Source organism: Crocodylus porosus, unplaced genomic scaffold (assembly GCF_001723895.1).
Source record: "Crocodylus porosus isolate Cpor-Errol unplaced genomic scaffold, CroPor_comp1, whole genome shotgun sequence".
NCBI lineage: Eukaryota > Metazoa > Chordata > Crocodylia > Crocodylidae > Crocodylus > Crocodylus porosus.
In genome coordinates, this window is record NW_017728906.1 from 33,533,590 (window position 1) to 33,547,848 (window position 14,259).

At 40.9% G+C, this 14,259-nt stretch overlaps 1 protein-coding gene across 3 annotated transcripts in view; it reads left to right on the plus strand.

The window, feature by feature from the left end:
• Positions 1–14,259, plus strand: part of BACH1 (BTB domain and CNC homolog 1) — a 57,698-nt gene that overhangs the window by 16,849 nt on the left and 26,590 nt on the right. For all 3 annotated transcript variants that reach the window (XM_019528795.1, XM_019528791.1, XM_019528794.1), the window contains 2 exons: positions 6,457–6,751; positions 12,410–13,792. In XM_019528795.1, the coding sequence (XP_019384340.1) occupies positions 6,515–6,751; positions 12,410–13,792 (1,620 nt within the window). In that variant the 5' untranslated portion in view covers positions 6,457–6,514. The remainder of the gene's footprint in view (positions 1–6,456; positions 6,752–12,409; positions 13,793–14,259) is intronic.

Genomic DNA, 14,259 nt, shown 5'->3' on the forward strand with positions numbered 1-14,259 from the left:
TAGATTGTAAAGGGCTGGAAGGGATCTCAGAAGATCATCTGGTGAACAGGGAGTTGGCTCAAAGGGAGTCTACAGTGGATTATGGAGAAAAGTGAGTTTCCTGACTGGAAAACAATAACTGGTGGCTTTCTGCTGGGAATTGACCTTATTTAATATAGTTATCAGTGATTTAGCACAGAAACTAGATAGATACATGCTCATGCAATTTGAAAGGCTATAGACAATGAAGACAATCAGATTATTTTATTTCTAATACTCCATGCTACAAGATTATCTAAATCTTCTGGTTTAATACAGTTTAACAGTTTGTAAAGTCACGCACTTGGGGACCAAAGTTCTTTTTGGTTCTTCTTGGTATTATAGGCCAAAGATGACCAAGTAGCACTTGGGTGTATTCATCAACTAGAGGAGTTGTCGGTGTAGTGTAACTGCAAAAAAGATGCAAACCTGTGGCTTATTAGGCAGGGCGTAATCAATATGGATAGGGAGGGTACTAGTTCCTGTGTCAATACAAGACCACATTTAGAATACTGTGTTCAGGTCTGGTTGCTGATATTTGGGGGAAAAAAACCCAAACTAATAACAGAAAAAACTCCCCATGAATTTAGGCTGGAATGGGTACAACAAAGATATTGTATTTTCTTGCCTACAAAACTCACCTCCCCCCCCCCCCCATGGGATTTGTTTATTATGTGGGGAAGCTGACTTTCTGCCTAGATATGGAAACATCCTGTTTTGATTCCTCCTGTACAGTACAGCAGCTGTGCTATCACTGTTTAGGCATCTGAAGGAGTTATTTCACATATCGGCTCACTTCTTCACTCTACAAGTATCAACAATTGATCATCTCTCCTTTTTTAATGGTCTTGATGGTCCACTAATCCAGCTAAGATTTTTTTTTTTTTAGGGCAGTTTTGTTGTTCACTAGGTGCTCCTGGTCTGTCTGTTTTGCAGACATTTTAGCTCAAAGATGCTCAACCCCCAGCCTATGGGTAAAATCCTGTCTGTGTAGCCATGTCATGTGGCCCACAGAACTCTCCGAATGTCTGGAAATTTAGCAGCAGGGGAGCGGTAGCTGCTTTCCAGCTGCTAAATCTTTGGACCAGATAACTTGGCCCTATACACCAGACAGTGCCAGCACCTGGCCCCATGCACTGACCCTTTGTGGGTTCTGACCCCTGAATCAACCTCATGCCACTCAGTTGGCCTGTGGGGCCAGAATATTGTATGTCACTGCTTTAGATCGTTTCAGAATCATAGATCCACCCATGGAAACCAGTCTTCAGGAACAGCTAGGGAGTAAGCTTTAGTTATACAGAAAGTGGAGCATGAGTTGGTTGAAGACTAGGCTAACCCTCTCTCCTCTATGCAGCTATGACTCTGGGGAAAAATCTTTCTCCATTCTGCCTTCTCAAAAACAAGGTATGTGTCTTATTCGGTGGCATGTAGTATCCAACAAAATATGGTAGTGAAGGGAATGGAGACTTTTTTTTGTAATGTGTTAAAAAAGTCTGCCTTGTTTACCTTAACAGGGATAGGATTATTGTTATTTTTACACATATATTCAAGGTGAATGTTACAAAGGGAGAAGAGCTTTTTGGGTTGGAAAACTACCTCACTACAAGATCAGATGGGTACACTCTGGCCATCAATACATTTTGACTGGAAAATAGAATTCTACCAGAGGGATCATCTTCCAGCTTTTTTGATCAAAGTAATGGGGAGAAACCAAAATCTATTTAAGATTGAACTTTGTAAATTTTATGGAAGGTGCACTATGATAAGATAGGAGATTTTTTTATTCAAGAGTCAGTGCATGGCTTGTTTGGCAATTAGTGTATGTATGCAATGCATGGAAATATTTGTAATCCACATGTTTAGGTGTAAAGAAGCCCTTTTATAATATTGGTAGGTTTTTGGTAATCCCATTCTTCAGGGATTTTGCTTATTACCTATTGGGCCAGAAAGGACTTTTTCCACTTGGCGGGGCGGGGAGTGCGTGGGGGAAGGTAGCTTCTGAGGTGTGTTCTGCCTTCTGAAAAGTGGGATATTTGGCCACAGCTGAGGTTAGGGTTTTTTGTTTGTTTAACTGGCTTGAATAGTTACTCATCATTGTTCTTAAACCAAGTCTTCTTCTGGCTTGTAGTCTTGTTCTCTTATTCAGAGCCATAATGATTACCAAATCTGCGGTCGGGAAGGTTTTTTTTGCCCTTCCTAGGGCACTGATGAGAACTGTAGTGTCTTTGGACTATGCCTCACGGTACAGAACTTCTCCTGTACTTCTTTGAGTATATGTTAATTGCCCTGTCATTGTAGTGCCTGTGCACTGACAGTGCCCTTGTCTCTTGGTTTGTCATGATATTTCTGGTTTTGTGTTTTGTAGTTGCACACGAAAGTTTGAAATGGTGGTTTTCAGAGAACCTTGTATTGCTTGTGAAAACAGGGGTCTGATCTTAATAACCCAGAAGGTCCCTTCTAATCCTATAGTCTTCATTGTATCAACTATGCTGTTGCTTGCAACATATTGGACTATGGCTGTGTTTTGGTATTGTATCAAAGTGCAACTTTAATGTTGGTCAGAAGTATTGTTTCAGTCAAATCACACCTTACAGAATGTAAGTTGCCTTGTTAGATAGGTTGAGTAGCCCTGTCAGCCAACTTGAATTTCTACAAGTGTCTGTGAGAATTATTACACCGATCACTAGATAAAAATGCCAGAATTCAGTCTAAGCAACATCTTACATTTTGCTACAGTGACACTGGTGCTTGCCTATTGTAGGTTAAGCCTTACAGGCCACTTAAGGGCTTATGGTGGTGTAGTTGAAATAGATGGAAAATGACTGAAATGGTTTCCAAATGAGGCCCTGGATATGGAGAGAGGATTTGTTATACTTTCTGACAAATGGAAGGCTTCATCTATGGTCCATGTCTAGAACAAGGTGGGGATTGTACAAATACAATGAAAATGGAAATGAAATAAGATGTTTACTTGGTCTGTTCCAGAGACTGTAGAGGAGTAGAGAAATTAAGATGTCTGTTTTCTGTCCCCTTGAGACCCTAAGATTTTAGGTACAGCTTTAAGTGTATGAGGTTTTTGAGTTCACACTGGCTTTTTTTTCCCTTTCTTCCAATGAATTGCTGTGTTTAAGGCCCTGGGAAATGTTATACTTAGGACATCTCAAATAGTAACCTAGCCATATGTTAATGGCATGATAAAAGCAAGGAATACGTTGCAGACAAGGTTCTTTGCGTGAATCTGATATCTTTTATTAGACCAACTTAAATAGTTGGAAAACAGTTATTAAGCAAGCTTTTGGGTTAAAAAAACCCTTTGTCAGGCTAAGGAAGTTTCTGCAGTTGGGGTGTGCTCTTTCTGGACGGAATGAAAAGTAAAGAAGCCGGAGGCTGGTCTGGTATGCATACAAGACAGGTAGTCAGTAAAAATGTAGATTGAGGAGTCAGTGGGTGAGAGAGGGGGGGGGGAGAGACCTAGGGAGTCAGATGTCAGGCAGGTTATAATGTCATAAATCCAATGGCTATATTTAGTCCATGATTTTTAGTGTCCAGGAGGTTGATGAGTTCATAGGCTCGTCTCTGGGAAGTGTCTTGTAAGTTTCCTTTGAGGATTAGGACTGAGAGATTGGAGAGACTGGTTTTCTTGTGAGAAATGTGCCCCCACAGGTAATTGGGTATTCCTGTCTTTGATAGATTTCTGGTATGCATTCATTCTGGTGTGCAGTTGTTGTTTGGTGTCTCCTACATATTTTCCATCAGGGCATTTGGTGCATTGGATGAGAGATTACATTTCTGGAGGTGCAGCTGTAAGATCTGGGAATGCTGATGGCTCTGTGGGGTGTAGTAGTTGTGGGGGTGGTGGAGATGTGTTGACAGGTTTTGCATTTCTTGTTATGGCATGGTCTGGATCCATTTGGTGTGTTCTGGGCTTGAGGAAGTTTGCTTCTGGTGATGAGGTTAGTGAGGTTCGGTGCTTGTTTGAAGGCTAGGATGGGTGACTCTGGGAAGATCTTTTTACGAGTAGGGTCTCTTTTCTAGTATGGGTTGCAATTGTTTGAGGATTTTCTGTACAGGTTTGAGGGAGGGGTGATATGTCCTAACCAGCGGTGTGTGATTTGTGGGGGGCTTTCTTCTGTACTGCAGCAGTTCTTCATATGGTATCCAGGTGGCTCTTTCAAACCCCAGGAATACATTGGAAAAAAAGATTGTGCAAGAGCTGTGGCTGGCTTTTCCATCATGCCTTAAATAGTCCATGTGGCCAGGCATCAGCAGATCAAGACTCCCAGTCAAGGGCTGCTATGCTTGAAGACAGGCTGGGGATACAGGCTGAGCTGAGCAGGCTTGCTAGGTGGGCAGATCAAAACCTGATGATGTTTAATATGGAGAAATAATCTACAATACACTTACAGGTTTTGTGGTGCTACACTTGCCAGTACCACAATTGAAAGAGACCTGGGGGTTGTGATAGACCACAGAATGAACATGAGCTGCCAATGTAATGCCATAGCTGGCAGAGTGAACAAAACACTGGCATGCATCTACTGATGTATCTCAAGCAAGACTAAGGAGGTCATCCTCTCGCTCTACTTGGTCTTGGTGAGACTGCAGCTAGAGTACTGTGTCCAGTCCTGGGCACTGCCCTCCAGGAAGTATGTGGAGAAGCTTGAGACAGTGCAAAGGAGGGCTGGAGAGCAGGTCAGGTCATATGAGGATAGGCTGAAAGACATGGGACTGTTCAGCCTGGAGAAGAGAAGGCTTAGAAGGGACTTGGTGGCAGCCTATAAGTATATTAGGGGCGTACATCAGGGCCTAGGGGAGCATCTGTTTACCAAGGCACCCCAGGGGAAGACAACCCACAGACACAAACTGCTTGCAAATCAATTCAGATTGGACATAAGGAGAAACTTATTTATGATTCAAGTGATTAGGCTGTGGAACAGACTCTTTCCCCCCCGAGGTGGTATGGTCACCTACCCTAGAGATCTCTAAAAAGTGACTTGACGCCCATCTTGCTGGGATCATCTGACCCTAGCAGTTTTTCCTGCCCAAATGCAAGAGGGCTGGACTCAATGAGCTGTGATGTCCCTTCCAGCCCGTAACATCTATGAATCCCTGAGACTAGGAGTACCAGTCTCAGGGATCAGGCATCAGTTGACTGCTGCTTCCAGCCTTGGGAGGCATACCATAGCCCTCTACTCAGATGCATTGCCTGAGGTCGGGAGCACCAATTGGCTTGTTTCTGCTCTCCGTCTAGAAGGTGCATCCAGTGTGTCCTTTGGCTCCAGTGTGTTCCTGAGGTTGGAATCCGTGATCAGCTGCCTCTTCCAGTCATGGGGATGCATGGGGCCCTTGACTGTGCTGCATCCTGGAGTCTGGGAGGAAATATCAGCTGATCAGGACTCCCAGCCTTGGGGGTGTGTTAGTCGAGGGGTACTGTATATCCCTGAGGCTGGGAGCAGCAGTTGGCTGATTGACGCTCCCAGCCTCAAGAGTGCATTGGAGCCTTTGACGCCAATGTGTTACTGAGGCTGGGAGCAGGATCAGCTCAGTGACTTGCTACTTGCTGGTGCAAAAGAAGCCTGGGATCTGGTCTTGTATGCAGTGTGAAGAGTGAACTATGCATTCAAACATATTGCTTAACTTGTATCCTCATGATATGCAGCTAGGGAAGCTGAGGCCTTCTAGTAAGGCCTCAGTGGCAGTGCTGGAAGCAGAACTTAGCTGGTTTGAGTATTTATACTGTAGGTTGCCGCCTCCTTTGTAATTTTTTATGCAGCAGTTGCCTGTACAATGAGAATATTATCACATACTTCAATGACCACCAAACAGCCATTGTAATAAGTGCTACTTAAGACGTTTCAGAATGTATTTCCTCCTTGTTTTTTGAGATCTGTTGATGAGATACTGACTCATTGCCCACAACTTATCATATTATAGGAGATCTTGATGTCTTGTGAGGTGAAGAAACCTTTTTAGACTCTACACTATTTAATCAACAAACACAAACTGCTTGTGCAGTATCTTGATGAACTTTGATCTAGAGCATTTGTGGTACTTATCTTCCTCTTTCAGTTTCTGTAACACTTTAGTCGGTGCTTCTTTTTAAATAGTAATGCTTAAAATCTTTTCAGAAACTTGTGTGGTAACGTGATCATTTTCAATCTTCTCCAAAGACAAATATTTAATTAAGAGGTTTTTCCATATGTGTTGGGTTTTGCTTCTCTGTCCACTAGGTGCTAGATTTATTTGTAACAAACTTGCTTAAAGATGAGGATATATTCAGAAATATATTTTGAAATTTTGCATAAAGGTGGGTCTAAATTTTATATAAAATTAAAAAATGGTAAACATGTAACTTAAATGTGTGCTTGTTATCCTACTGTTGTCGCTGAATTCCTGTCAATTCTTAACAGCTGCATAAATTTTCACATTTCTTTTCAGGTTTGAAGAATAGAAGCATGCTTTCCACTGAGATTTACACTAACATTTGTGATACAGAATGTCTTTAAGTGAGAAGAATAGTGTGGTTTTTGCTTATGAGTCTTCAGTACACAGTACCAATGTTCTACTCGGTCTCAATGGTCAGAGAAAGCAAGATATTCTTTGTGATGTTACTATTTTAGTGGAAGATCAACGATTTCGGGCTCATCGGGCTGTGCTTGCAGCTTGCAGCAGTTACTTCCTTTCAAGAATTGGCCAGTTGGATGCTGATCTTATCATCACTTTACCAGAAGAGGTGAGAGTCATTTAAATCGGTATGCTTCTGGACAGCACCAAGTATTTCTAATCTATTACATGAAATGCTGTTCTTGCAGTAAGTGTTTTAAATTGAGATTAATTGTACTTATAGGTAAGAGGTTTAGGAGCAGAAAAGGTACTTGATGAGTGGACAGCTGCTTCATAGATAGTGCCTATTGGGTGTGGACACATTCACCTAAGAAAGTTGAAAAGCCATTTTAAAATATCAAATCAATTCTTTAAAGAGCTGTACATTTTAGAATGCTCAATACTTGCAGTATTACAGCCTAGGTTAAAAAAAAATCTTGTAAAACATAGAAGTTCATCTTTTGTCCGCTACATAGATGTTCAAGAACACAGAGCTTCATGTATGACAAGGGAATTCATCAGAATCAGCCAATGCTGTAGTTAAGCAGTTTGAAAACTCTGCCACTCCATGGTTTGGTGGTGGTGACTATGATGAAACAAAGTCACGCCACTTAACAAATTTATGATTCATGTTTCTTCAAAATTTGTGTTGGTAAATGTTCAGTTATCCATAGCAATCCAAGTAAGTATGACAACTCTAAATAAATATGTTGCCATGTTTACAGTAATTTTGAAAGCAAATAAGGGAACTTGCTGTTCTGTCTTCTCTTCCCACTCATGTCTCCACCCCACACACTTTTTGTCTGTTTGAATTACTACCAATCTTTCCTTAATGTAAGTGGAAAAGAAAACATATAGAGGTGACCTCTGTCTCGTTTTTAAAAAACAAAACAAAACAAAACACTCTTAAAATATAATGCTGATGCATTTAGGGGGAATCAATAGAACATTGATTTTCATGTTGCCTTTTAAGGGAGAAGATGGTTAACTACATGTTTTGTACTTCTTAGAAGTGACAGATGAAACAATAACCTTGCTTATGTTCTTAGTTTTGCTTTCTTAGATTTTATGTAGTATTTGGCAATGTTGCTTTTTTTTTTTTCCTTTTTTCAGAGATTGATGTTGCAGATTTAGGTACAAGGCACTGACTTGCCAAGAAAATGGTCACATCCACCTTCTTAAATTGGAGCTGGAAGCCTTATTTTTACCCTGGTGCAGCTTTACTGTGCCCGCGTCGTAGTTTAGCTACTAAGGCATACAAACACATGCATCTTTTACAAATTTAATAATAAGCTCTTCCCCATTTAGTCAGTCAGTCATGACAACAATTCCCTCGTGTTTTCTTCCTACTCCAGTAACCAGTTTCGTATTTATCTTGCTCTCAGTCTTATTTTGGATTCTTGGCAGCTGATGTATGTGGAAGTCAAGGATGAATGAATATATTCAAAACTTACTTACTTAGAATGACTTGGAAGAAGGTTGCAGCCTTCAGGTGTTCTGATTTGTGAAACTGCATGGCATTAACTGCTCAAACAATTGGAGTCAGACTTAAAACTTGATGAATGACTGAAATGAACTTGAATGGGTCGTTTTCTGAAAGCTCATATCTGATAGACATATTTTGAAAACGAGCCAACAAAAGTGGGGTTGACACATCTAGTGTCTATTAAAGTAGTAGAAAATATAGTGGTCAGTGTTCACATCCTGTTGACCTGGACAGGCCAAATCTTGTTACATTCTAAACGTATCTGTATCCCTGATGTAAATGACCAGATAGGTACTGGTAACACAACGTTATGTGTAATCTGCTGCAAAAAGCTCTAATTTCTTGCAGTAGTTGATTCTTCAGCTTTGAAAGGATCTACAGTTGGAAGGGAAAGCAGAAACAAGGTATAGATAATTAATGGTTGTGGTATAAGGCTAGTTTTGCCTGTGCTTATGTGATGGAGATTTTTCAAGTTGGTTAAATTTGATAGTTGAATTGACTACCTCTTAGGCATGCTAGGCAGTTGATCTTATTGTTGCTTGTAAAAGTAAATTATCAAAACAATTTATTGGAAAATGAGTTGGAAACTACATTGAGCAAATAATGTTATATTGTGAGCCAAAGTTTGTTTATGGTAAGTTTCAGAATAACTTTGCTGATAGAAGAAAACAGTCTGATTAGAACTGGAAAAGCTGTCTCACGCTCTACTTTAGTTTAGTAAAACTAGCTGTTCCTTCCAAACAAGGAAACTTTCAATGGAAAGTTACAAGTGCAAGTCAGTTAATTTAGGCAGATTTAAATTATTTGGTCTGGTCTTATCCAGGCTATAAGAATAGAATGCTTTTAGGAAAAGGTAGAATTCTATAAATTTTATAAAACCATGCCTTAGTTTAGTTGCTTAATTAAAATGCAGATTAGTAGATAAGCAACTGCTTGTAAAATGTTTTACACCATTTTTATTAGTGTTTGTTTCAAGCATGGGGGAAGATTGTTCTTCATATTATCTATCCTTGCTTTATTCTCTCAAATTGTGCCATGGGTGGATGGGGGTGCATAATAGGCTGTTAGAGCTAAAAACAAGTGAGTTAAAATTATCATCAAGGTTGTAAAAAAGTAAGACTGCAGAAATGATATTTTTGTTTGATCATGAGACCATGCAGTGAAATCTTGGACTTAGTTTCACTTTAATCATCTCTCAACCTACCATGTCATACTCCTACCAGCTTCCAGACTGGGACATCATTCTTATGATATAATGCAGGGTTGGTCAACCCTAGGCCTATGAGCTTGATGCACACATCAGATGGGGGCTGGATCTCCGCACATGTACATGGGATGCCCTGTGGCCTGTAGCCTTGCATGCTAGGTTGGGTATGTAGGGGCTGTATAGGACAAAAACACTGAGCACCATTGGTGTTAACTCATTTTAACAATCCTCTTCACTCAGAGATCTGAAACTAGGGGAATGTTACATAGCAGAGGTGCACCCATGTATTGGTCCATATTGTATTGGCAGCAATAGAAGGAAAATTGACATCAGCAATCTGCTTTATTTGGCTGATGTTGCTAATAATGTCACCAATAAATGCCGTGTGCCTGCGCACAACCAGGAGTACAGCTGGAGAGCAGTGTCTGGCTGGCATCGCCACCACCTGCCCTGCCGCCACCCCCCAAATGCAGCCCTGGCCCAGCCTTCCCGCTAGAAAGAAGCCAGTGCATCCCTTGTCCCTGAGTCTGGAGTAGACAGCCCACCCTTGCCCCACGCAATATATATATATAATCTCACTAAATATATTAGTTCTGAAATAACCTTTGGTATGAATCTGAAGTGATTCTGCAATACCTTTTTCTGGGACCATCTCATTCAGCATTAAGAATATGTTTTTGCAGATTAGCTTAATAGGTTTTCAAAGAGTCCAGAAAAGCACTTTCACTGCCAAATAAGAATATGCATACTGGGAGCTGTTGCTGAATACCTGTTCTGCAACATAATCCAGACCATTTCGCAGTATATTCAAGCCCTTACATCAGTTTGTCTGCCTGTCTGTCAAATAATACATTTTAAACACCACGCTGTGAGCCACCCTTCAGGCGCTTATTCCTATAAATCAAAGAAGGTGGCATTTAACACCCATAAGCGCACTTCTGCATAATAATGTTCTCATTTCTCAAGGTTTTCACAGTAGTTCTGTAAGTTGACAGTCTGACTTTTGTCCCAATTAAGAGAGACTGGGGGGGAAGAATGAGGGCATATGAACCCTTGATGGGGTGGAGAATGGAGGGTTTTGATGTGGTATAGAATGGGGCAGGGCCCTTTGGTATAGGAAAAATTGGGGTCACATCGTGTCCCTAGAACAAGTGAAAGAGTTACCGAGAGTCCCTAAAATTAGTTGGGTAATTCTTCAGTTTCTAGTGAGTAAAGTATTTTTAAGGATACTGAGTTGGTTCTAATTGATTTTAAAAATCTTTTAACTAGTGAATCTGATAATTAATTTACCAAATCTATTATTTCTTTATCAAAAGACTGACTCCTCTTATGACCTATGGTGCTTTTATGGCAGTTGAAACCATTTTCTGGTATTTCTCATATTGAGCCTTTCATTCCATTTCAAGGAGAGCTATAACTATATCTTGCATATTGTTTTCCTGTCATGGAAATCAAGCTGAGCCCACTTTGGGTCATTGTAAGAGCTGGAAAAAAAAATGCAGGCGATACTCATGTTGAACCATTCTTGAATGAAACCATTCTGAAACAGCATTTTCTTTGCTTTCCAGAATAATGTATTAGTGGCATCTGTCAGGGTCAAATGCATCATCCAACCACTCCTAGTCAGAACACTTTACTTCCCTTCCAACTCTAGAAATCTATTACCTGGCAGATCATCGGGCCCAACCCCCTGCTCCAGGCAGGAAAGAGTGCTGGGGTTAGGTAACCCCAGCCAGATGCCTGTCTAATCTGCTTTGAACCTATCCAGGGTAGGGGAAAGCACCACCTCCCTTGGGAGCCCATTCCATATTTTGGCGACCCTTACCATAAAGAATTTCTTCCTTATGTCCAAACTAAATCTGTTCTCCTTCAGTTTGTGGCCATTATTTCTGGTAACTCCGAGGGGCACCCTGACAAACAGTGTCCCCTATTCCCTGCTCCCCAACCCCCCCAATGAGTTTGTAGGCAGCCACAAGATCAACTCTCAGCCTTCTCTTGCAGAAGCTGAAGAGATTCAGATCTCTGTCTGACTTCATAGCATCTTACCTGCGGGTCCTCCACCATATGAGTAGCCGTCCTCTGAACCCTTTCAAGGTTATCCACATCCCTCTTGAAGTGTGGCACCCAAAACTGGATGCAGTACTCCATCTGCAGCCTTGTTGGCAATGTGTAAACTTTGTGGAGAAGGCTAGCTTTCACTTTGTGGCCACATCGACATGTTTAATGACCCCGAAATAAAAGCTATGGGGTTGCTTTAAATATGCACATAATAGCAGATTACAGTGAGTTAAAAAGGTGCTGGAACTTGTAGCGTGGTATCTGATGCACATTAGGCCCCTATCGCAATTAACTTGCTGTGCATTTTTACTGGTCTTCACCCTAATTTTCATGTCTTAGGCCACCTTTGTCAAAGTACTAGGCACAAAAAACCAGTCATGGCCAAGTTCCTATTTTGAAAAGTTCCAATACCAATGTTGTAGGAGACTTGAATAAACAATGAGAAACAAGTTAAATGCCCTAAGTTAGATATTACTTTGCATCTGAGTTTCTGGGATTGCATTTTATCAGGTGTCTTTCAGATTCAAGCTGCCTTATGTAATGTATGTCTTGGTCTTCAGTTAACAATAATATTTTACTTTTTTTTTTTAGCAATAGGAACACTGAGAGAGCTGAAAATAAATTGATTGCATTGCAAAATGGAATGCTGCTATAAAATGATAAAATGTCATTTTGGGAACAATTTGTGTGATCTTGACAACACACAATTTCTTTAATGCATGTTTTCCTCACACTGTTAACTTTTTTTTTAATTTGTTTGTCTTGACGAAGTAGAGGATGTTCTCATTGTGTTCCCCTTCTGTTGTGTGCTAAGCCTAGAGAGAACAAGTAGAGTACACCACTATAACTTTGGCAGGTTCCAGTGTGCACAAAGAGTACAAGTAATTTCCATGTCACTGTTCTGGGAAGGCTCAGAAACCTTTTATTCAGATTTATTCGCTTTATTTAAAATAACAGAGTTTTATGGCTTGCAGGAGTGAACCATGTATGCTAACACTTGGTTTGTTTTGTTTTTTTTTTCTTTTTTAAATATACAGGTGACACTTAAAGGATTTGGTCCTTTACTTGAATTTGCATATACAGCTAAACTTATTTTAAATAAAGACAATGTGTCTGAAGTCTGCAAGTGTGCAGAATTTTTGGGAGTACATAATATTGAAGAATCTTGTTTTCAGTTTCTCAAATTCAAATTTTTGGACTGTAAATCAGGCCAACCAGAATGTCCCAGAAGGCAGTGTTGTTCATCCCGCTGTCAGAAAGCAGATGATAAAATTAACCAGGTGGATGAAGGGAACCTAGGTGATGGAGGAGAGGAAGATGTTCAAACCCTTGACTCACAGCTCCACAAAGATGGAGAAAATGCAAAAGTATCATCTCCTGCTTTCCAGGATACCAGTCAAACATGTGATTCTGCTTGTTTAGAAAAGGGTAATGTTTCTGGCTTGCCTTCCCTATGTCCAAAATACAGGAAGTTCCAAAAAGCTTTTGGAAGTGACAGAGTTCAGACTTCAGAGCTTAGTTCCAGTATTACAGAAGTTCAGGTAATGTCAGCTGCTTCCGTTCATGAGAGGGAGTCATTTGATAATGATGCCACACAAAAAGCTCAGGAGTGTGGAATTATGCAGCTGGCTGCAAAATATGAAGAGGCTCAGGTAGAAATGGAAGAGGGTGAGGAAGAGGCATCAAAAGAAGAGGTAATGAAGAGCGATTTGGTGTGTCAGAGTGTCTCCTGTCCTGTGGAGAAAATGGATGTTGCTGCTTTTCCACAACACTCTTCTGTTGCACCTCATGGACTTCATCCTGTGCCTTTTTTACCTGTATATGAGCCATATGATGATTTAAATTTCAGCGGCATACAAAATAGCACAGTCATAGCAGAAAAAGCTGTAGCAGGTATTGGAGTTAGGTATGACAAACCAATTGAAAACAAAAACAGCGATCTTCTTTTGAAGTCTGACCTGTGCAGTACAGAAAGCGTGAGCATTCGAACAACTAGTGATCGTAGCAGTGTGGAGAGAGAGGTTGCTGAACACCTAGCAAAAGGATTTTGGAGCAATGTTTACAGTACAGAAACTGCTTGTCAAATGCATTTGTCACCTGCAACAGCAAAAGAATGCTCAGAATCAATATATTCGGGGAAAAAGACAGAATGTCCATGGCTCGGCATCAGGATCAGTGAGAGCCCTGAACCTTCTCCTCAAAGAACTTTCACAACTTTGAATTCTGTCAACTGCCCATTTATAAGCACCCTTAATACTGAAGGATGCTCAAACAGTTCAGAGATAAGTAGTGGAGATTATATTCAGGGACAGCAACCAGAGCAATGTCCATTTACTTGTGTGATAAGTTTGGGAGAAGAGTCTGAAACTGACACGGAGGGGGAAAGCGAGTCATGTTCAGCAAAAGAACAGGAATGCGAGGTGAGGATAATCATTCTTCCAGCTCTACTTTAAAGTCTTATAGACATCATTCCACGTCCTACATAATTAAATTGTTTTTTTCCTTCTTGTTTCTGAACTTTTATTGGGAAGTGTGTGTGTGCGCGCGCACGCATGTTAATTGCCATGCCAGCTAATGCTGCCACTGCTCCCCTACCACCAAATTTCTGTACCCGTGAGAGGACTCTGTGGCCAGGATAATACAGTCTTGCATGGAGGACTGAGCTGGTGGGCTGGAGTTGCTCTGTGGCTGGCTCAAGTACACATGCCTGGAAAATTGAGCACCACTGGGCTAATTTTATAGATTTTATAGACATTAGGGCTGGAAGGGACCTCAGAAGATCATCGAGTCCAGCCCCCCTGCCTAAAGGGCAGGAAGTCAGCTGGGGTCATAGGATCCCAGCAAGATAAGCATCCAATTTACTCTTGAAGGTGTTCAATGTAGGTGC